The sequence below is a fragment of the Rhamphochromis sp. 'chilingali' genome (genome assembly GCF_963969265.1).
Source record: "Rhamphochromis sp. 'chilingali' genome assembly, chromosome: 7".
In the NCBI taxonomy this organism is placed as follows: Eukaryota; Metazoa; Chordata; class Actinopteri; order Cichliformes; family Cichlidae; genus Rhamphochromis; species Rhamphochromis sp. 'chilingali'.
Window position 1 is genome coordinate 1,917,416 of NC_137934.1, and position 24,116 is coordinate 1,941,531.

The 24,116-nt window shown below is 44.2% G+C and overlaps 1 protein-coding gene across 2 annotated transcripts; it reads left to right on the forward strand.

Annotated features, from left to right (window-relative positions):
* Nucleotides 1-1,214: 1,214 nt before the first annotated feature.
* mllt1a (MLLT1 super elongation complex subunit a) lies at nt 1,215-22,465 on the forward strand. 2 transcript variants are annotated; one of them, XM_080887658.1, is made up of 12 exons: nt 1,215-1,354; nt 7,334-7,514; nt 8,078-8,160; nt 10,341-10,484; nt 12,063-12,188; nt 14,235-14,885; nt 15,105-15,195; nt 15,345-15,456; nt 16,005-16,104; nt 16,480-16,557; nt 17,500-17,571; nt 17,675-22,465. In XM_080887658.1, the coding sequence occupies exons 1-12, from the start codon at nt 1,343-1,345 to the stop codon at nt 17,798-17,800; spliced, it is 1,776 nt and encodes a 591-aa protein (XP_080743784.1). In that variant the 5' UTR covers nt 1,215-1,342; the 3' UTR covers nt 17,801-22,465. The 2 variants fall into 2 exon arrangements, with proteins under 2 accessions (XP_080743784.1, XP_080743785.1); XM_080887659.1 differs by having other exon boundaries at nt 16,480-16,548.
* Nucleotides 22,466-24,116: the final 1,651 nt, after the last annotated feature.

Genomic DNA, 24,116 nt, shown 5'->3' on the forward strand with positions numbered 1-24,116 from the left:
TGACTGAGAGGCAGGCTGGATCACTTTGAGCGGCAGGAGAAGGAGAAGGGGAGGCATCAAGCCAGTGAGAGAGTGGTGACCTTCTGTCACAGAGCTGAGGCCCGATAATCTCACATCAAAGTCTCAGCTCAGACTTGACTGCAATGGGCCCTAACTCCCTGAGTCTGTATAAAAGAAACGTCTTCAATTAGAAGACATAGCGCTTTCTTTTCAGATGAAACTTTTGAAATGGAGCTAGTGCACCGAGCCAGTCGAGACATAGTCGTCTAAGCTCATTACAGCCACCTGGGGAGTTGGAGCTTTGGGAAAAATTAAGTTTATTCAGATATACCCTGGTGTATGTGGATAAACTTTTATCTTGATGACACATAAAAGTTTGTGCAACCATAAACTTCCTTTTTGAGTCTGCCCATGCTTCAGACACAGCAGGATAAGATTGCATCAGAACTGGCCATAAAGAAAAAACCCCACAAAAAACAGGTTTTGCAGGCTTTAGCTGACATCAGTGACCTTTAAATGCTTGCTTTTTGCCAGTGCAGGAAGCGTTCGGGTCATTTAAAGCACTGTAACGCATTGCAAGTGAGGCAGTGCATTGAAAGTATTCTGCAAAGTCATAATACTCTGCGTGAATAGCAGCTCCTATACATATTCTGTATTTATTGGATTCATATTTATGATTATTTTCAAATTGTTATTGAACTATCTGCCATATTTTAGACTCTTATTACATTTCCTAAATAAATGTGGTGTAAAAACACTCTGTGTGTCTGTGTTTACTGACTTTCCAGTGGGTTAGATATGAAGCTGTAGTTTTTAATAGGGCAGTTTTTACAGGGCAGGCAAAGAAAGACATTTTTTAAATTTGTAAATATAAGAGGATTGTAAGAGTAAGATTAGGCTCATTGTTAGTGCCATCGATTTTGCGTTTAGGACAGGAAGAGAAATGGGTAAAATCTGAAACCCAATACGATCGAACCCCGATTAATCAATTAGCATGCTGTGCATTTTACAATTGAAACAGAGCTGTAGCCATTGGGACAAGCTCGCTGTCACTCCAGAGAACCACCAGAAAATGCTTTAATTGTATTTGCAGCTCGGGGACTGGCCCGCCTTTGGCGATCGCTGGTTGGCTCCTTTCAAGAGCGCTTCCATTTGCCGTTCTCCTATTGGCTGAGAGAGCTTTCTGTTTTGGTAGCCTGCCAGATGCCGTCTGCGAGGGGAGGGAGCCGTCTGCCTTCCGCTTTGGGCAGAAGGATAGACACACAATGAGTAGACGAGGCTGGGTAGAAGCTCCACTAACGCCGCTGTAAATATATCCATCATTCACTGAGGCCAGAGAAACATGGAGAACCAGGTAGAGTGGCTTTTGTGTCTCCCGATGCTATATGAACTTTTCAGGCTGTAAATGGCAGCAGGCTAAGCGCTGGCTGGTCAGGAATGAATCCTCTGTTCTGCTAGCCAGAAGAAAAAAATGCTCCTGCTGCTAATGAACTCGTAGTTGTTTGGCTCTGGAGCTATGCTAGCTGGGCACTCATACATCGGTATTTACCGCTAGCTGAGCTCAGTCTACTACACCATTCAGTCAGTACCGCTGCATAGCTCTAGCCACAGCCAGGCACACAAAGAGAGCTACAGCTACTGCTTTGCTGGCTTTAAACAGCACATGCACAACATTAAACAGCACGAAGACCAGTCTCAAGTCGAGGTTTTGTACCGCCGAGCTAAGCTAATCTACCTATGAGGACAGTGTCGGCCGTTGGCTAAAAGCTAAGGAGTCGCTACAAGGCGCCGGGAGAGAGAAACCTGGAGAGGCGGGTGTTGTCTCCAGTGCCAGCGGCCTGAAACCTTAACATACAAAGCAAATAAAACCAGCAATCTGCGTACATCATGCAGTGTCTGCATTATTTGCCAGCACTTGGTTAATGTTTAATGGTCATCACCTTCGTGTGGCATGGTGAAAAACTGACAGGCTCCGTGTGTGGCAAATGTTGAGTCCAGTAAAGATTTGCTGCTTATTATAAAGCAGAGAATCCTCAGTATAAAACATAATTTTAAAGGCTGTTCTGTGAACTTTGTGATCTTGCAGTGTCGTGCCTCGACATTTTGTGCAATCCACATATAAATTTGCGCAGTTCAAATTTATGACACCATAAAAAGGTACCTAATTTATTTCACAGAAACAGAAAAGGGGCTAAACCAAATTACATATCTGCTAACTGTAAAGTAGATGCTGCTGAATGGGTTACTCTCAAAATGCCTGAGGCTATTCAGGACTTATTTCAGATGGCTAGGCCACACACACCCATGGAAAGTGGCTCAGCCACTTTCTTGGAACGGGTCTCCGCTCAGCTTTGGCCCCTTTGAAGTTTTAGTGCATCCAGAGGAAGTCTCCTGCTACAAGTTAAATGCTTTCTCTAGCTGTACTTGTGCTACGCATGTTACCTTTGTTACATAGGCAAGATTTGCAAATAGCTTTTCCAAACACTTTACACAAATATCACACGCACTGGCATTTCATGTGTACACATTCAAATTCTACCTTGATCAAGGGCACACCGATGTCATTTTGTAGTGTGTTCCCATTGAACGGAGTTGCTTTGTTCCTAAAAGTGTTTGTAGTGAGTATGTCTGGCCTCACTGATCCAAATGCACTTCAGAACACTGAGATATATTTGCAAGGTTGTTGGACTAGATCTCATTAGGTTTAAATTGCTCTTTCAGACTCAGAGAAGGATCAAGTTTAGACTAAAAATGGGGAATTCAATTTATTGCATAGTCCAACATCATGACATTAGCAGCGGGATAGCAGCTTGATTAGTCATACAGCTTTCTGTGTGGACAGCAAAGGAGCCTCTTTTTTTTTCTCTTCTCTCGTGCTCTGATCTTTGTGGCATGAACGCTGCAGTTGAGATGACAGGATGAGTGGTCGTGCAGCTTTTCATAATCCTCACACGCTCGTTCGCACACCCTATTTCCAATGCTCACTTGTTTTCTTTGGGTGCTGCAGATAGGCTATTTGTGACTCCCCTGTGGCTCCCAGGGATTGACCATTTTCCAGTACAAGTAACTGTTTCACCTCTATCCACGTTATCTCGTAGATTGTGCGGTACGGGGAAAGAGTTCAGCATCCCCACAAGACAACTGGTGTCGCGCGCTTGTTCGTCCCCTTTCAGGCAAACTTTCTGACTTTTATTTTAATCGTTCATTTGCTGGAAGAGATTAACACGGTCATGAGGGGTGTTATTTACATGGCAGCTGGGAGTTCATTGTTTTCATGGGAGCCTGTGTGTCTGCCAAAATTTGTATTTCCCCTCAATTGAAGCACTGTGTGAGTGAAAGAGAGAGGGGGCATGCACGCATCATTTCAATATCGGTGGCTTTGTGTTATTTATTTTTTTTATCCCATGCTTTGGCTTTGATGGAAGTTAGCTGAATAACTGTGTCTCCACACGCCTGTTTGCCCAGCTTATTTTAGTAGAACTAAACTGTTTGACACTCTGGTTCCTGTGTATCTGCACCAGTGTTGAGTTCATTTCGTGTCTTCATAATTCTGGCTTCTTGTTGTCATAAAGTTTAAACTGTTTAAATATTAGAGGAATTTTTTCCTTCTTTTTTTGTATATTCAAAATCATCTTGAATGTTGTGGTGAAATTTTCGTTGCTTCTGATTTGGTTTGGGCTGCTCATAGAGAGGAACATCTGAATATGTCACCTTAGATTTGGAAATGTGTAGACGACAGAGATTTAATAGCTTAATTTATCAATTAACAACTGAAGAAAATAAATCTATAAACTAACTGATAATAAAAATAGATGTTAATTGTAAACTTTCCTGCAACTGCACCAACAAAATGTGTTTAATGGAAGAGTACACTTCTTGTTTCATCGTGTTACGGCGTTATCAATAAATCGGCCGATTGTTTTCTTAAATGATGAGTCTGAAAATGATCCAGTCTAATAATCAAGGTAGTGGTGTCAGATGACTTGCAATGTTCAGCCATCACCCCACAAAAATATTCAGTTTATTGTCAAAACAAATGAGAAAATATTTCTCAATTCAGAAGGTGAAACGGGAGAATATTGATATGGACTCGAAAATGTTTTGATTGATCTTTTTAGTCATCAAAAACTTGCACTCATTTTCTGACTATCAGCTAATTAACTGCTTACCTCGGGACGGGGTTCTCTGTCTCGTTCTCTTAATTCGTTTCATTATTATTATATTGCACGCACTCCTGGAGCCAATTGCTTTTTTTCTGTCAATTTTTTTCTGCTTAAAAATTGTGAGAAGAGATTTTTTCCTCTGATTCTTCATTTTGCTAAAGGATCAATCATAATATCAGAGAATGAAGAAATCCTCAAATTCCCTTGTTTTAGTTTTTATTTATATTTAAATGTTTTTAAACTTTACCTGTTACTGAAATCACTTAATTTTAGCGCTCATTCTTTTTTGTGTGTTTCTGAAGCACAATCAGCATCTTCCTCTTTGGCTCGTTGTCATCCTGATTTTTATGTTTGCTTATCACAACCCTGATTTTTTTTTTTAATTTTTTTTTTTTAAACCAGCTCCTCGGGGGGAGGGGGGGCACTGATGATTGGAGGGAGTCCATGGCGGCTCGCTGTGGGTGTGGTGGAGTCTGGAGTTTAAGGGCATTACTGCCACAGAATGGCCGGGCAGAGCGCCAGGCGGGGAGGTGTATGTGCATGCCTGTTTGTGTGTGCGTGTTTGTGTGCGTTCGTGCTGGGGAGTGCCAGACCAGCTCATCTCAATCCTGTCCCCTCTAATCCCCCCGCTCGGTCCCAGCTCACGAGCTCCTCGGTGCAGGGGCCAAATCCCCACATTCTTCAGTCCTCCCCTGGACATAAAGTGCCTTTCTGTCCCCCGCCTGCCTCCACCCCTCGCTTCCCCTCCTGCGCTCTATCTCCACCAGCGCTGTGTCACTTGCGTGGCCCGCTGCTGTCATTGTTCTTGGCAGACAGTTGTGGCCCAACAACGCGACCCTCTTCTGGACAAACCTTTTGAGATTGTTCTGCTCGGGCACCTAATCACTCCCATTCCACTGGGAGCGTCCCTGCATGAGTCCGGCTTTGTTTCTGTCCGGCCCCTTTCCACTCGAGTGTCGAGTCCTAACACTCGAGAGATTCAGAGGTTTTGTTCAAGGTGGAATCGCGACCCAATGAATAATTGCTCCGTGGATTAATCTTACAACTGGCTTTGCTTATGTTTATTTCATAAGCTACCTCAGCTTGGAAGGTGTCTTTGCTGCTGTAATTTGTCACTGCCAGGGACCGGGATGCAGCCAATAGCACGGGGCTTTGACTTACAGTCATTATCGATTGTAATGCAGTTGATAATTGACTTAAAATCTGTAGACAGTTGTTATGATTAATAGCCGACTCTATAAAACAACTGAAGTAAAGGTAAGCGGGTTTGTTTAAAGGTCACGGTGACGTCATCGCCCCAAAAATGAAAGATTTCCAGTTTTAATCGTATTTAATGGTTTTGCAGTTGGATGCAATGTTTTCAGGCCCAAAGCAAAAGCTGTTGTTTAGCCAAGTGTCGGAAACCCAGAGATTCATTATGATGTTACAGAAACATGGGAACAGCACAGAGGAGAGATGGCCGACAAAGTCTGGCTGTAGTTGTTAAACTGACTGAAAATCTTTGCTGTGTTCAGTGATGCTGAGTTTTATTAAGCTATTAAACTATTTGTTAGTAAAATATAAAAATGAATGAACTATTCCATTAGTATTTATTTCCTCTTTATTTGCTAGCAGGGTACTTTAGTGTAAGCTAGTACTGAATGATGTTAAAGGCAAAAAAATCTGAGTATGTCAAACCAACTTAAAACTGTGTGAGCTGTTTTTGTTTTCTTCTTCTTAATCATTAATCGAGCAGTTTAGCAGTTAGCACATTCACCTTGCATGTGAAAAAAAAAAGTGTGGTTTGAGTCTGGGAGGCTACACAAACCCAGCCTCAGGGGTCACGACCTTAGTGCCTGTCCCAAGCCTGGATAAATGGGAGGACTGGATCAGGAAGGTCATTCGGTGTAAATCAGGCCCAATCACACATGCAGATGTCTCTCTGTGGTGATACGTTCAGAAATAAAGGTGCTGCCAAAAGCACCTTCTCCTTTATCATAAATCTGTGATATCAATCCTTAGAAACCCCCTGCCTCAGATCTAATGCAAAGAAGGGCGTTCCTTTCATCCTCAGATCTTTCTTCATAAGAACAGATAAACTACCGCAGATTTGTTTTAAAATTAATTTTAATTTGTGGGTCACATAGTGGTGCATTTAATGCTGTCACCTCCTGAGTTTGAACCCCCGGCCGGCTGGGGGTCTTTCTGTGTGGAGCATGTACCCGTGTGCCTGCGTAGTCCAAAGACATGCATGATTGGTTAATCAGTGATTCTGAAATAGATGTAAGTGTGATTATGAGTCTGTTATCTCTGCAATAGACTGTCGAGGGCGTACTGGACAGCGGTTAAGAAATATGGATGGACGGACAGATATTATTTGAGTTGGCCTCACTTTTCCAGCACAGATGACATTTAACAAGCTTCTTAAATGAGTTAGGTCCAAATCAAAAGATGGTTAGTCCTCTAACAAGACAATGGAAAATGTCTGCTCAGCGTTTATGTATTTATTTTTTCACCTTTTCGCTGACTCCGAAAACCGAAAACAAGAAAGTTGCATAGAAAATAAAGTGCTGATTATTAGTTGGTTGCAAACTAGGAGGTTTATCCTGTCTGTGTCCTGTGTTGTATAGATTTAAAGCCCCTTGACTTTGGCTGATGAATAAAAACTGACCTGAGTGACAGTATTGCCTGGAAATGTAGGCAGAAGCCAGTAAAGTTCAGGTTGCTTTCGTCCCATAAAAATCTCAAGGGATTAATTTTCTGTGCTTTTCTCGCTTCTACGTGACAAAATGTCAGTATGAGTTTCTCAATCTCTTAAATCTGTGTTTTTTGTTTTTTTTTTTACAATACCTGAAATTATGGTTTTGCTCCCATGCCACAGCCTGTCCTTTATCCCGTCTTCCTTCTCTCACCCCAACCAATCACAGCAGATGGCTCCGCCCCTCCCTGAACCTGGTTCTGCCGGAGGTTTCTTCCTGTTAAAAGGGAGTTTTTCCTTCCCACTGTCGCCAAAGTGCTTGCTCATAGGTGGTCACATGATTGTTGGGTTTTTCTTTGTATCTATTATTGTAGGATCTACTGTACAATATAAAGCGCCTTGAGGCGACTGTTGTTGTGATTTGGCGCTGTGTAAATAAAACTGAATTGAACGCCTTCATTCTTGGTATTTAAAGTACTCTGTCTCTTTTCAGTGCACTGTGCAGGTAAAACTAGAGTTGGGCCACCGAGCTCAGCTAAGGAAGAAGGTGACATCAGAAGGCTTCACCCACGACTGGATGGTGTTTGTCCGAGGCCCAGAGACTGGTGACATCCAGCACTTTGTAGAGAAGGTTGTCTTCCGCCTGCACGAGAGCTTCCCCAAACCCAAGAGAGGTAGGACAGAGCAATAACGACATGTAAACATTCACACAACCACACATTTTCATTCTCTGCCAGTTTATTTTAAAATCCCACACAGTGAAAACAGCCGGTGATTTAAAAGAAAAGGCACCGAATCTTTGAGAGGGAAACAGTTTTGTTTTTCACTCCTTTTTGTGATTTTATACAGATGACACATTTCTTCCTGTTACATATGACACGTGAGAAATTGATCAGATTTCTAAATGTTGAAATGAGGTTGTTTGTTGGAGGTCAGAGTGAGGGCAGGCAGCACAAAGATAAACTGTACCGCTGTGACAGCCCAGTAGGAATATTGTTGTAATTTTCTCTTTACGCCAATTATGAGTCCACTATCATTTAATGCTAAAAACACGCAATCCTATCAGAATAAAAGCATGCTTCTCACTAGTTTGTGCCGCCGTTTTGTTTTTGCATCCCTTTAAATTAAGTAATGTGAAAATATCCGGGCATATTGTGACCTCGACAGAGTTTGTTACAGTCGGTGGATTATTTATTTTCTTTATTGGGGGTTAAAAAACATATTTGTCTCTCTGCAGTATGCAAGGAGCCTCCGTACAAAGTGGAGGAGTCGGGCTACGCAGGTTTCCTCATGCCTATTGAGGTTTACTTCAAGAACAAGGTGAGAATACCTGAATGCATTAGAAAATGTTAGTTTTTCTAAAAGTTCATTTTTACACGTGGCTGAGCTAAAATGGTTAAAACAGGAAAAAGCAGAGAGAAAAATCTGTGATGCTCTGCAGAGATCTGCAGGAAAACTGGGGGGGAGGTAAAAAAATCACTGACCGCTGCAAATAACGACACAATCACCTCCCTTAGAGATGCATCTCAGTCTGAATGGGACTTAAGGCTGCCTTTACACTCTCACAGGAATGCAGCATATAAGGAGAAATCAGGCTTTTCCAGCAATACTCATGTTAATCTGGTTAACTCCTTAACTTGATAGAGAAAACTGGGTTTCCCTTTTACTTGATGTGAACGTAATCAAGTTACCGTCTAAACCAGGAGTAATGCAATTACTTGTGGCCGTATAAAGGCAGTGATGGTTCAGAACCTCTGGTGGAAAAATATGTACACTATAAATCAGAAGTATCAGCTCTCAATGATCACATAATTGACTAATTAAAGGCTGGGCTACTTTCTATCCTCTTATGGAAAATCTAAGGTAGACGTTAGAAAGATTAGACTGGAAGCAGAGCCCCCCAAAGCTGAGTAACCAGTGATTACTGGCAAGCAATTATCAAACCTGTAGTTTATTAAACTAAGTTAAGTACGCCTGTGATTTCCACTTAGATCGGCTGCACACGCGTGATTATAAGATGAGCCATTCTGGACTTGTTAGCCGTGTCTTTCTGCACGTCTAGATCATGGCTCCACATGACAAAGTGTTGCTGGAGGATTTGAAGTCATCATGAGATGAAAGCTTTTAATCAATAGTTCTATTAAAGAGCCTCAGGACAGCTAATCAGATCAGATTTGTGGTGGCTGTCCTCTTAAAATGGCATCATGGGTGCTCTGAGAGTTTGCACAGATCCGACTTGCAAAAGACCTGCATATAAACAACATGTCATAAAAACTGCCAAAATAGCCTTTGCATGAAGAGAGATGCGGGGAATATTTGGAGCACTAGATAAATTTGTTCGGTCATATCTAGAACCACAGTGTGTGCACTCTGACTGAAGCGTGGGCTGGGCGTGTGATTACAGGTGACTGCACAAGTGCAAAGGCGTTAGGAAGGTGACGTTTATGGATGGTATTATTATTTGCTGCAGACGTACCAAAACACTGGCTGGATGACTCTCGGCCTCCAGGAGCTCGTAAGAAGGAATATCCCCGATGGCGATGCAGAGCCTGCTCTCAGAGTACCCGAGTGTGCTAGCTGACACTTTTAAAATATTTTACAGGGAAAAGCAACGATGTCTTTAAAGGCAGGCAAAAAGTAACTAGAGTAATGAAAGGTGTGCTGACATCTGGTGCATTGAATCCCGTTTGTTGTGGCTCCATTTGTGATATAGTAACTCGAAACTGTCGGTTTTTAATTTGACATAAGGGCAGATATCTTACTCTTGTACTTTAAAGTAATGCGATTACCTGAATGTTAAATGATTCAAATCTGTAGCACCTTAAAGTGATGTTGCAGCAGAGTGCGCTCCTGTGGTAAGCCGTGTTATAGGATCCGTTTCACTTTAGGAGAAATGCTCGTATGCAGTCCTGTGTTAGTGAAAGGCTCGTCTGGTGTGGAAACAGTTGTTTCTATTAGTCACAGCACTGGCATCTTTATGTCAGCCATTGAGAAGAACGATGGAGGAACCGCTCTGCTTGCATTACGATACAGGGCCTGTGCACATTAGTGTGCCATCATCTTCTGTAGTCCTTTGTAATGTTAAACCTTTCAACTGCTTCCAAAATTGCAACATCCTCCTTTTAAGTGCGAGTAGCTTCTGTAAACAATGAGACGAATCTGTCAGGATGATCCAGAAAAGACTTGAAGGAAAGTGAAGAGGAAAGTAAATATTAGCGACCATTAAGCCATCATCGCGGTTACTTAAAAAACTTTATTTATAAAGTCTTTGAAGAGTGACCTAATGCATGTGCCTGTGTCGCTCCGCTCCGCCGCTGTACAGCTTCCCTCAGGAATGTTTCTTATCAGTGCTCCAGCTCCAGCATTGTCTCTGTTCTGTTGACTTTCCGGGTTGACGGTGCAGTCATTCAGCTTTTATTGTGCGTTGTGAAATGTCTATGACTGAGTGCCACACGTGCTGTGTAAGGACTTTTAAAACCTTCATTCTTCTCCCTGTTCAGGAGGAGCCCAAAAAAGTGTGTTTCAACTACGACCTTTTCCTTAACTTGGAGGGCAACCCACCAGTCAACCACCTGCGCTGTGAGAAGCTCACCTTCAACAACCCCACCAAAGAATTCAGGAGAAAGCTGATCAAAGCTGGAGGGGTGAGGCTGCCTGACACTTTGGCTCGTAGCCAGGCTGACTGACTGAGAGCTAAATGGCTGATCAAAGTGAATATCAGACGCTAATAGTAGCGAGTGCGGCACACTGTATTTTAGCGTTAACGTGGGAGTTGTTGGCTCGAAGTGTTTTTTTTCCTGTTCTCGACTCCCATTTTAATCCTTTAAGAGCCGCAGATAACCCGCATTGAGGAGATCACTTAAAGTCTTAAAAAGCATTGATTTATTTTAAAAAGGGGTCTTAGAAGGAATTAAACCCTGAGATTTCACTTTGAAAAGTATGTTTCTTCTTCTTTGTGCTCTTTTTGTGTGTGTGTGTGTGTGTGTGTGTGTGTGTGTGTGTGTGTGTGTGTGTGTGTGTGTGTGTGTGTGAGAGAGAGAGAGAGAGATCGGGAGCTGCTGGGATGTTACACACTCCTTTGCCCGAACGCTAAATAGGGGATTGTGTGAACACGAGGACGCTGAATCGGTTTAGTCAGCACTGCGGCTGATAAATAAGAAAGTGTGACTTTTATCAAAACCTTGTGTAAACTTAAATAATCCACATATGCTGTAAATTGTTACGTTGTTACATTATTTAAATCAATTCTATAATTTGAAAATGCTGAAGTGTTACTGATCAAATAGCTTTTGACTCTTATGTCCCTGCTGTTTCCCCCTTTGGCTAATGAAGGGATTTTTATACAGTTTAAAAATATCTTTAATTTGGCTGAATAATGTGATCCTGTTTAGGTGACCTCACGTCAGAGATTCATTTTAACCTCCTAAGAACCGAACTCTTTCATAGCATTTTTAATTTCTTTTTGCTGTTTGGGCTGATTGAGACCTGATGGATGTAAAAACAAAGAATTACATGATTATTTTTTATTTATTTACCTGATTTTTGTTTCTGCATATTTAAAATTGTGTCCTAGGACAGTGGTGTCAAACTCCAGGCCTCAAGGGCCGGAGTCCTGCAGGTTTTAGATGTGTCCTTGATCCAACACAGCTGATTTAAATGTCTAAATGACCTCCTCATGTCTTGAAGTTCTCCAGAGGCCTGATAATGAACTAATCATGTGATTCAGGTGTGTCGACCCAGGGTGAGATCTAAAACCTGCAGGACCCTGGCCCTCGAGGCCTGGAGTTGGACACCCCTGTCCTAGGAGGTTAATGTAACTCCATGGTGTAGATGTGTAAATGCTGTAGTAGCCATTAACCTCCGAGCCCAGAGTAGCTGTACATTTAAGGTGCTGCACACTATGAACACTCAGTTCATTGGAAATTGATCAAACTTGAGCTGCAGGAAGTGAGGACAGTCTTTATCAGCTTTGCTTTTCGCTGTTTCTGTATCTCGGCTGCTGCAGCGCGTCTTCCTCAGTATATGCTTTAATACATTTTTATTTGCACATAAAATAAAATTCATCTATGATACATTTCTTATCTTTTATACTGATTCGGTTTGATTTTCTTTCCAAACTCACGTATAAAGCCCACTTATAAATCTATCGGGGAAAATGAACATGTGTTTTGCTTCAGTTCTCAGAGCTTGCACCTATTAAAGCCTCTTTTTTTGAATTTCAGGTGTTGGTGGTCCCCGAGGGGGCGGAGGCCATGTCAAGGCCAAGCCCAGACTACCCCATGCTCCCCACCATCCCCCTCTCTGCCTTCTCAGACCCCAAGAAGACCAAGACCTCTCACGTGTCAAAGGTTGGTGAAGAAATGATCCCGCTAGACCGTTTTATTTTCTCTTTGCACCTCTCTCATTCATCTTAAATTTATAATCGGCTTTATTGGTCAACTCCAACGATTGCATTTTCTAAAAACACACACACTGTCTGGGTAAAAGACATTAACAAAATCATTAAATCAGCCTTCAAAACAGCCTGACTCAGACTTCTAATCACTACCAGCTGTTTTTGAGCATCTGTATGCAGAATTACTCAGCCTGCCAGGAAAGGAGGGATATCAGAAGAAAACGGGAAACTGATCCCTTTACGTTTACTCTGCCAGCTCACAGGCCAGCACAGAACTGACCTGGTACGGTCTTTCTTAAAAGTGGGGCAGGAGATTGTCTTTCTAAGTCTATTCCTTCTCTCTTGATAAAATAAGGAGCTGATAAAGCGATAACAGGCCCCTGTGTTCTTCTCGTACGCAGTCATTTGTTAAAGCCTCACCATTGTGGCACGCGTGCAAACGAATGTCCGTCTTTATTTCGACATAGAAATGCACGTTTCATCAGTCCCATGATTATCGTGGCATGAGTGGATGTTTGCTGAGCACCAGCTCGAGCTGGAATGGTTTCATCCAGCTGTGTCCATCTGCTGACACGGAAAAACTCGGCGCAGGAAGTCTCCGAAGACGCACTTTTTCTCCAGTTTTTTAACAGTATGATAAAAGCTCTAATGTGTGCATCAACTTTAATAGTGTCACTTTGAAAAAGCTGTAAAACTGTTTGCTGATAAGTGGGCGCTGCCTGCCAGAGCTCTATTAAAAGCCGCTCTGGTGACTCTGTGGCGCGTTTGTTTGCACATTTGCATTTTTATGCCTCCGTGCCAGTGACAGCTGTGGCTGAGGAAATATGCTTCGGGGTTGACGATGTGTTTTTCTGCCCCATTCTCACGACCGATGTCTCAGCAGCTCTTTGAGGAAAATTATTCACGTTTGGCACAAACTCAGGAATTGGTTAGTATCTGCTGGTCAGAGTCACTTATACACCTTTTCAGTTATTTGTTGAGATCAGACAGAAATGTCAGCTTGTTGCACTCGGACTGGTTTTTCCTTCACCACTCAGTAGTGATGAACTTATGTGGGGTCAGAAGTTTGAAAGAAACCTGAAAATTATCACCTTAAAACCGATGGCTTGACCAATGATCCCATGAACTCGCTCTGCTTGGCGCGCCCAGTGCCCACTAAGTATTTCAGCAGCACCTGACGATACGCAGCACTGTTGAGGTTGTTGAGACCTGTGTCTCTCACCTCCTCTCTCTTCATACTTTGCTTCCTACTCTATAAAATTATTAATAAACTTGGTCTGAGAATTGTTAGGATTTTGCATTGCACGACAGTCTTCTACTGAAGACTGCTGTACGGTGTAAAAGTGTGACGTCAACGGTAACGCCATCTGCAATTGGTCTTGCAGGGAGCAACCTAAACAAGTAGAAACCCTGCTAAAGGTGGTCCAGAGCTGCACGAGTCAAACCTGGAAATGTTGGAGGTTGTGGGGGGCGGCGGCTAATGTTGTTTCCGAAGCTCACTAGAAACGGAGCCATCGTTGATTTTCCGTACGCTTCGTCTGCTGCGACAAATCACGTGTCACATTTGTCCAGCACCATCAATACGTTTCAGTGCGTTTCACGCTAATCGGATTCCAGCGACGCTAACGACATTCCCATCAGCAGCAGCTCCACATAGCCTTGCTTATTAACAGTTATAACTAGCTAATAGAATCAGCTAAGATCTCGAGCCTATTAAAGACCAAGATGCTGGGACTGGAACTGAGGATGTCCTCATTCAGCTCTGAGCGATGGTGAACTTCATACAGCTGTTAGGCAGATGTTATTCTGTTTACTAATTACTGAGACAGTCACATGTAATGTGATTACATGCCAGACTGGAAAGGCTTGATTTGGGAATCTTGGGAGGACACGGTGCGTTTGTACTCGAGGCAGCTGAGCTGATATTCTGTTTGTGGCGGTTTGAGCCAAATAGGAGAAGAGTCGATGATGATGATGATGATGTTGTTTCTCTCTCTAGGAACCCAGCAAAGAAGGAAGTGGAGGCAGCAGCAAAGGACCCAAACCACACAAGTTAACCAAGGAGCACCGAGAGCGGCCACGCAAGGACTCTGAGAGCAAAGCTGCTTCAAAAGGAGACAACGATAGAGACGGAAGCAGCAAGCCTGGCCGCGATCCTTCCTCTTCCTCGTCTTCAAAAAAGCCGTCAGACATCAAAGTGAAAGATGAAGTAAAGGTCCTCCCCAAGGCGGCCTTCAAGGAGCCTAAAATCACACTGAAGGACTCAAAGATGGAGGGAATGTCTCCGAAAGGAGGGGGGGCCGGTAGCGGCGGAGGAGGCGGGGGAGGAGGTGGCGGAGGGCCGCCGGAGCCCAAAGCACCGGGGAAACGACCGTCCACGGTGGAGTCTCCCAAACCGAGCGCTAAGAAGCAGAAGAAGGCCAGCTCCGAGGGGCCGAAGGGGCCCACCGGCAGCGGGGCCTTCACAGGAACCTCCCCCCGTGTATCGTCCTCGTCCGCAGCAAACCAGTCGTACGCTGAGAAGAAGCCTCCGAAGGAGAAGGGTCGCTGGTTCCCAAGCAAAAACGACACGCAGGAACTGAAAGAGGCCAAGAAACTACAAGACTCAGAAGAGTCGAATTCAGAGGATGAAGCATCGTCAAAATCAGAGGTAGGAGGACGAGACGGTCGCTTCAGTCAAGCTTTGAAACGGGAAAATGTTTGATGTGAAAAATTCGTTAGTTTCTCTTGAACAGACTGAGGTCTTACCCGTCCATTTAAAAGAAAAAACAATGCATCATTACATCGTGAGCCCATCTGATACTCGGTCCCATGAGTGTCGTTGTTGTCTCTTCATGGACTCGTTGATCTCTCCTCCTTCTCTTTACAGCCGTCGGTTCCCTCCAGTCCTTCCACTCAAAGCTCCAGTTCAGATTCCAGTTCAGACTCTGACTTTGAGCCGGGACAGAAACAAGGACAAGGTACAGTTCTGTCAACTACGACCCATTTCACATAAAAATAGAATTTCATTAGATACGATTATTTCATTTAATGAGCAAATTTAGACCTTATACAAATTTTGGGTGCTGAGAATGATGGAAGATGATGGTTTGTGTGACTCGTCGCTCAGGCCCCCTGCGATCCATGGTGGAGGAGATCCAGTCTGAAGAGTCCGATGATGATGACTCCACCTCAGAGGAAGAAACGCCCATCAAAACCAACCCGCCTAACCGCGACTCTCGGTCAGTCCCCCAAAACACATCCACTCTTTGCACTGTCACGCTTTCCTACACAGAAATTAGTGACAGAAACATGCACATCAGTGAAGAAGTCATTATCAGTCAGCTTACATGTATGACACGCTAGTGGGAAAGTCATGGTATGTATGTTAATGCTTGATGTTTAAATTCCATTAAACAAATACTAATGTTTTGGGCTTTTTAATGCTTTTTAAAGTATTTTTATCCTGTAAAAAAGGAGAAATAAAGCGGTGAATATGCACTGTGTCTACGGGAGAATATAAGCTGCACAATATGCATCAAACAAGTCAAAGTTGGAGCGTATTAACTGATCATTTTTCCCTTTTTATAGTTGTGCTGAGTAGCTACATGTGCAAAAAGCGTTACCGTAGTCTAATAACAGGCTGTCATATCTAGACCTGTCTGCCCACCTAACTTTCTCTTGTTGTTAGAAGGCAAATTCTACTCGAGGGTTAACTCTGCTTACAATGGACAGTGCGAGGCCTGTGTGCATGTCATTGACCTCTGACCTCGCCCTGTACCCCTGTCAGACTCAGCCTGGACAGCGAGAGCGACAGCAGCGACGGCTCCCACCGCCCCAGTCGAGACCCCGCCCCGCCCCCACAGAAACACAGCTCCTCCAATAACAAAGTGAGTCACAGACCTCACTCTGCTGCACACTTTATTAACGAGTCGTCTCATTAGAATAATCTCATTACTTGTGTCGTGTGTTTGGTTCGCACTCACTGTGGGACGAGCGGTTTGCAGTACAAGCTGTGAGTTTATTGCTTTTCTGGGGATTTCATTCTGTATGTGTGAGTTTAGTATAGATGTAGACCATAATTCAGGCCGTGTGTTTAAGGGTGATGCTTAAAGCGGTCTGTAGCCATTCACCTGGCTCGCACTTGCATTCCTGCTCCTTTTTTGCAGGTGGTCTCATCACTGCCTCTCTATCAGTATGCCCCCCCCCCCCCCCCCCCCCTCTCTTACCATCTTTTACATTTTTCTGTTGTCTCTGAACTGCAGGTGTCTGTCCGAAAAAGCCCAGATTCCTCGTTTCGCTCGGAGAAGGTGATGAAGAAGGGATACGACAAGGTAGGAAGGGTAAATCAAACTTTTTATGCCTAAACCTCACACACACACGAGGCTTTCAGACAGCGTTCGGGGGCCACATTAATGGATTCAAGATGCAGTAATGACCAGTAAATTCATCCAGCTATGCAGACTGACTCTGGCCTTTGAACCTATAAACACATCTTTCTTCTTTCTTCGTTGATTAAAGTCATGTTTAAGTAGCGTTTGGTAAACTGATCTTTATTTTGTTGGAAGAGTCCAAAACTTCAGTCCCTCTAAACATGTTATGGTGTCAGTCAAAGAGAAATCCATGTCCAGCACCAACAGATTATTGTTTTTGTCTCTTTGAGTTACTAACTTCACGATGTTGATCAGACTCGTGTTTTTCTCATGATGGTAGTTATTTATTTATTGCCCCGGCTGCTGTATCTTTGTGCTTCTTACACCGCTGAAGATTTGGGACCAGATCTTCCAGATGTTGCTCCGTGAAGTATGAGAGTCTAAAACCTGCAAATGCTGCATTTAAAAGCCCCCAAAATCTGGAGAACACATGCGACCCTTTATAGATTCCCCCGTGAAGATTTATTGGCTGAGGTGGTGACTGAACCCCCATCAGCACCTCATTTAGACTAAACGTCTAAAAGCAGAAGAGATTCTTTGTTCCTGCTGTTACCTCCTGCTGGGATCGATTACCACAAAGCTAAGATGGAACATACTGATTGGTTGATAACGACAGAACTGATGCGTCTAGTCTCTGAATCAGTTTGGAGTTCCCAGTTTTCCCAGATGTTCGTCTCGTGTATGTCATGCATGTGTCCTTTATCTCCCCGATGTAGAAGAAAAATCTCTCTAGAGTCACAATTTTGTGCTGACAGAGTAGGAAGACTCTTAAACACTTTATTATCATTATTATTATTTTTAAACTCCTTGGACTTTATTCTCTCCTCTTTTCCCTCCTGTCCCATGGAGCAGGCCTACACAGAAGAACTGGTGGACCTCCACCGCAGACTGATGGCATTAAGGGAGCGTAACGTCCTGCAGCAGGTGTGTGTTCGTGCCAAAGCTAAATCACCCTGTGATGCTCTGATTCTGTGAGCGTACGGTGCTAACGGTTGCCGTGACGTTAACTGATCTTCCTCTCTCTCAGATTGTCAACCTGATCGAGGAGACGGGCCATTTCAATGTGACCAACACCACCTTTGACTTTGACCTCTTTTCACTGGACGAGTCCACCGTCCGCAAACTACAGAGCTACCTGGAGGCGACCACGTGACAGGAAGTGGAAGCCGGCCCGCGGATGGCGGAGGCGGCCTCGTCGCTGCGTCTGCTCTTTCGAGAGGAGACGGGTAGCTGGATCTGTCGCAGCTCTTTCGTGGGACTGACTGAACCTTCGAACAAGCACACACGAAGACACAACTCCACCACCTACGCTCGACGCCGGGGAGAGAACTGGAGGAGCAGCAGCGGGAGGCGTGGAAGGAGACGCCGGAGCGGCAGAACTCCGTCTGCAGTCAGGATTTTCACTACCCATCTCTCGTCTCGAGTCCGTGCAGTGGTGTGGAATTCACCCCACAACCCCTCCTCCACCCTCCTGCACCCTCATTGCTCCCGCCTCTGCAAACCTAATACTTCCCCCTCCTCCTCTTCCTCCTCTACATGCACACTCCTTACTCGGCAGAACACTCCGATTCTTCCCCCCCACCCCCGTTGTCAGCTGGAGCTCATTTCTCTCTCGACATACTCTTGAGGTGTGTGTGTGTGTGTGTGTGTGTGTGTGTCCGAGCACTGCTGAGGTTTAAGGGGAGATGTTGTCTTTGTGGTCACTGACTTCTCTCTGTTTGCTTGAACACAAACAGCCAGTTTGATTCTTCCCCCGAGCATACACCAACATATAAAGAATTAAGGTAGCACTTTACTTTATTAGCCACCTGTTTAACATTAATAGGCACATAAACCTCAAACAAATGGATTGTGACACACTATAATGTAGTTGTAAGCAGATGCGTGTTTCCTCGTGTTATCATATTGATCAGAGTTTAGGAGTTAAAGCCCATAAAGACTTTTAGTTCTTCTTGTTTTAAGAGGTTTTCATGCATGAAGCAGTTTTAGGAGCAAAATGACGAGCTTTCATTTTCTTCTTCTCTTGTTTTCCTCTCACACGTTACTCAGAGCAGTAAAAGATTCACTTACTGAAAATACTACTAACGTGGTTTGGGCAAGGGTTGCAGGTGTGATGCCGGCTCAGTCGCGGCGGACGCACCAGAGCGTTAGCTGCTCTGTTTGCACGCGATCTGACACGACGAGAACGTTTTAGAAGAACGCTGCGCACCGGAGAGGTCCGGTCTGATAATTGTGCTCATTACGTGTGACAGCTCTTTGCCACTTGTTTTTCTAAGCCCGGTTTGGGTCTCTGCAGTAAAGATTTGGGGACTGGTCTTTCACTTGAGTTCATTCATTCCCCTCTGTGGCAGTAAAAGATGGCGCACGCGTCTTAGAAACTCCTGTAAATAAAAGCCAGAAAGCCTTTTAGTCCCGATTCTAAGCTACTAACAAAGGCGGCGTCCTGTAGGAGAAAAGGATCATACACTAGACAACCACTGTTATATTTCACTTTTTTTAAAATAGAAATGCGTTTCAGAGTAACATAGTCCCGTTCATGGCATTTTCTTAATGAATTATACTCATCGTCTATCTGAACAGCGGGTGTGAAACCTCATATGTAATTATAGTGTGTTATAAACCAGTTGTTGAGTATTTGCAGTGCTCGCGAATGCTCAGCGTGAGGCTTTAAAGCAAAGCGGTACCGAGATTCACGCACATGTTTGCCTCCCGGGTCCTTCCAGCTTTGAACACTGTACATGAAGACACTGAGACGTGTGCTGTATGTGTGCGTGACTGAGCTTTCTGTCGTCTGAACATCTGAAAGCGTTCTCCTCAGTTCCCCCTCTCCTTCCTCGCACTGAAAGCTGAGCCTTGACCTCCTACCAACAGCGACCCCTCCCTTCGCTCCATCCCTCCACTTCACCCCCCCCTCGTCCACCTCCTCCCTTCTTCCCATATCGGCGTGCATGAAAGGGCTCGACTGCTCGCAGCCGGAGCAGCGGAGGGTCACTCCTGAATTGCCTTTTAAGCGTTGGGTCGGGCACAGTAAGGTGGGGAGAAATGGGGGGAGGGGGGGTTTAAAAAGCCGTGAAAAAGTAGCCATACTTGTCTCCCTGATTCCAAAAATTAAAAAATAAAATAAAATAGGGGCCACGCTTTTTTACATTTTATTTTTCTACAAGTGCATTTTGTGTATTTATTCCCAGAAACCTGTGAGCTATGAATGTATATCGCTTTTACTTTTCTACGGCTAGAAACAGCCCCACTCTAGTGCCTTTTTCCTGCGACTTGCAGTGTGTATATGTGTGTGTGAGTGGGGAGGGGGTGCACTCTGTTAGGCATGCCCACACAGATTGAACCCCACCCCAGCCCCCTCCTCCCCTTGGGGAAACTAGTATTAATTGGAATGCCTGACTATCCAGTATTTTCCTAATAGCTTCCATCCCTGCTTCTCTCCAGTGTCTCTGTAGGCTGTCGCCCCTTTTTATCGATTTCCACTCATCGAGCCCTCTGGGAATTTTCAGAAGGCGGCCAAGATTTTGTTGGCCAGTTTTGGAATTAGGTGTTTTAACGCGTGGTAGTTCCTTCCAGTGCGTGCTGTTCAATAGGCTCCTCCTTCAAGCAGCGTTAAGCGTACCAGCTAACAGCCAAGCGTCCGATATCAAGTCGCCAGGCACTTGAACGGCATCGCTAATAGATGTGAATGCAAGAAAATAAAGACGCTGGTCTTTACATCAGGAATCGGACTGATGGTCTCACAAAGCTGGCTTCTTCTAACTAATCGGATCAGTGACTGTACGCTGCGTGGCTCATTCTCTTTAAAAATGATGGTGATCAACATATTGGCTTTATGCGCTCAACATCTCAAACATTTAAGACATGTTAAAAAATAGTTTATCCCAGAGGTAGTGATATTAGAGACTAGACTGTATTTAGTTTGTTTATTTTAAAGCCAATATTGATATTAAAGGCTTTCAATAATCTGATCTAATTATAATGTAAGTTTATGTTGAGCGGTTTTCATTTTCTTCCCCGTTGCTCTGCGGTGCTTCGAGCCAGATCTTTGGTGTTTGTGAGCCTACTTCAGCTCCGGTAAGCGTGCTAGCCGTGGTGATTTATGCATTAATGATCAGGACCTAGTCAACAGAGTACTTGAACAAAGTCAGAAGTGACAATCATCAGTAACGCCCGCTTTAAAAGTTCATCGGAAAGCACGTCGACTCACTGAAATGGTGTTGAATGATGGAGGTCGACTGCTGTAAACGACGATGAGCTTTTGTGTGGTTGAGAGTACTTTGCACAGTGATTTGAACAATTTAACTCTAATTGAATTGGCAAAAACTATCCTGGCGTGTTTAGTGTGACCGCATTTAACAGACACCATCCCACCAGGTCGGAGAAGCTCCGCCTTCTCCTCCTGCGGTGGACTAAAGGCCAATCATTTGTATGCAATAGTTTTCTTTGCATCAAACCGTACTGTAAAAAGATCATAACACACCAGAGAAGCACAAATGTCGCTTTCTTCACTCTGTGTAATAGAGTCCACTGTAATATCTACTCTTATTTTTAGCTCCTAGTGTTTGATTGTTTTCTCTTTACAGTCTTTGTATTTACTGTATATCGTTTACTTGTTTTTATGTTTTCTCAGACTCTGTCTATGCTCTATATATCTATAACGCTGCTGCAGAAGTTCCCCCTAACGGGATCTTCAGTTTTATCGAACATTAATGACACTACTCTCGATCGTGAGTAGCTTCCTGTTGCGTAATCTGAACAAACGTCTGCTCGACACATTCAGGAGCCAGTTTTGTGAGGCCCAAACGAGTCAGGACTGAGCACGAGTTCTGGACTTATTTGGGGCCTCGATGTTGGTTTTTGTGGCCCCCTTTAGGCTTCACGCTCTCTCAGACACCAGCCCACTGATCTCCTTCCTCGCTTTTTCCTTTTCCTGTGCTTCTGCCCTGACGTTCCGATAGCTTTAATACTTCGCTCTCTCCTTCTGTTGCCTGCCTGGCTCGGCGCCGCACTCCCTCTGCCCTTACCGTAGACGCCTCACGAACACGGACGATGTCTCAAAATCAAAACCGGCATCAACGCCGCCTCATGTGCCCTGCAGTAGCCCCCCTCCCACCCCTCCCTTCTTCCTCCCTCTGCGCCACCTTCATTTTTCCCGAGGTGTGCCTCTGTCAGCAGAACTTCAGGCCCGAGAGTGAATTTTGCAGCCGCGTGAGTGACGATAGTGCATCTTGCCTGCGTGTTTGTCAGCGATGGGAGAGAATTTCCAACGAACAACTTTCCTCTCTGTCCTCTGTGCACCGATGTGGGAACTTGGAAGTCCTAGTTCATGAACTCTGACCTTTGACCGGGCGCTCATTCGGTCCCTTGTGGTCGTGGCGGAGACAGTGAGTTAAGTGGGAGAAGCCCCACTATGTACCCACAGTCAACGTTTTATTTATGGACCTCTGCACTTTTGGCTGTGATGACTTCAGTACTTAAGTAGTTACCTAAACTGTATTTTTAAGGATTTTATACAATATTTACATGCAATACAATATGAATTGAGTTTGTTTTGTTTGCCAACCATTTGTTTCTTATTTAATTGTCTTTTATTTTGGCATGTGTTCTCGCTATTATTCACAAACATGCCTGTCGATCTGTTTTAGGCATAAGATGTTGGGGATGTTCCCTGTAAAAATTAGTTTTTTTGTTTTGTATCATGATTCTGATGACAGCTGAACACCGAGAAGCACGTGTTTGGGCGGGCGGGTGAAAAACAAACAAAACAAAACTGCTGGATGAGCTAAACTTTCACCCTCTGCCCCGAGTACAAATAACTGGACCACAAGGCGGGACGTGAGGAGTCCACACTTTGGTTCAGCAGAAGAAAAACGGTTTGTTTTTCTGTCGTGTCCAGTTTGGGTTTTCTGCACGTTCGTAAATGTGCGCGCCCAAACGTAGACTGTCATCTTCATTTTATTACGTTAGGACAACTTGAGCCTGAGGAAACACAACAAAGAGAAACAAGAGTTGCAAAGTGGGAGGAGATGCTCTGGAAGTTAAAGTGCTATTCATTTTTCCTGGTTTGTTATTTGTTTAAATGTTTGAACCCCTCTCTGGCTTGGATCTGCATAAAACACTGAAAACTGTCTTAAATATTAATATCTGTCTCAGAAGATGTGCTTTAATGAACTGCAACTTGCAGCAAGCAGTAAAGATGACAAGCCTGAGTGATTATCGTTAATGTTGAGGAACATTATAGAAGGGAATGGGAGATAGATGGGAGAAACCCCCCAGCTGTCCCTTCCCTTTGCAACTCTGTGCACAGGGCTGTGAGAGTGGAGCATTTCAGCTGAGTCTATATTATATATAATATGTGTTTAATACAGCAAAGGTAGATTATCTACTGTGTGGATCTTTAGAGGATGAGGAAAAAGCAGCAAAACAAACAAAAAAAAACAGAGAAAATGGTTCATTGATAATGTGTGGAGGTGGGCGGGGAGGGAGGGAGGGGCATGTGCAGACGGGGTGTTTCCTGTGTCAGTGGTTGTCATAATGTGTCTGTGACAAGGGGGCAGGGTTGCCTGTATTTATAAAGGGTTTGATTATTTTTCTTTTAAAGGGGCGGGGCGAGGGAGGGGGGAGGGCGGCGTCTGAATCCATGTACGAGGTCGAAGCGACGAATGGCGGGAAGAACAAATGAACTGGATGGCTGAAGAACAATTTTGGTATTTTTGAAAAAACAAAAAAGGAAAATAACAAGCTTGGCATTACAACGCCACCATGTGGCCGTATGATGCAAGTTGTTAACGAGGACGAAACATGTTATTTTAATGTTATTTTTATGTTCAAATCATATTATTAATAAAGTCATTAAGTACTGTTGTCCCCCCCTCCCCGTGTGTCCGATCCTTGACCGCTGCGTGACCCGCTGCAAGGGTTCGAGTAAAGTTCACGTGACGGTCATCGCAGGCCGCAGGGTTAAAAGGACAAGCAGCAGGCCGGCTCATAATGCTCGTGATGCATTGACCATCTATTGAGGAAATGCGGCTGTAGGGAGGGACAGTTATTGGCGGAGGCCGATCAATAACCCGGGAGGCTGCGTGGACCTTTTGGCCTGTCGCAGCAGGAACAGCGCAGGTGCAGATGAAATAAAGATGGCTGAACGCCGTTTAGCAGCTTCGCTTTCACGCTCTTGACGTCGTTCGTGCCGGTTCAGTGAACGGAGACGATGTTAATGGTTCGGGCAACACAACAGTCTGTGCTGTGAGCAGAACCGTGAGGTCTCTGGTGCAGCCCCTGCTTTATGTGCTGATTTAAAAATGTAATGTTTTGTTAAGTTAATGGAAAACAGTGATTTTATCCTTTAGAAGAAAAAAGAATCGAATATTTGTGATATTGTAAAAGTTTTAGTATCACAATTCAATTTGGACCCACGATAGCTAACAGTGACCACGTGGTAAAGACACTGTGTGCAGATAACCTCCGCC

What these genes read in the sequence shown, in the direction of transcription:
- mllt1a (XM_080887658.1), top strand. An exon ending in AGACCTCTCACGTGTCAAAG is followed by an intron (nt 12,189 to 14,234) that starts GTTGGTGAAGAA and finishes TTCTCTCTCTAG; the next exon opens with GAACCCAGCAAAGAAGGAAG. An exon ending in CCGCCTAACCGCGACTCTCG is followed by an intron (nt 15,457 to 16,004) that starts GTCAGTCCCCCA and finishes TACCCCTGTCAG; the next exon opens with ACTCAGCCTGGACAGCGAGA.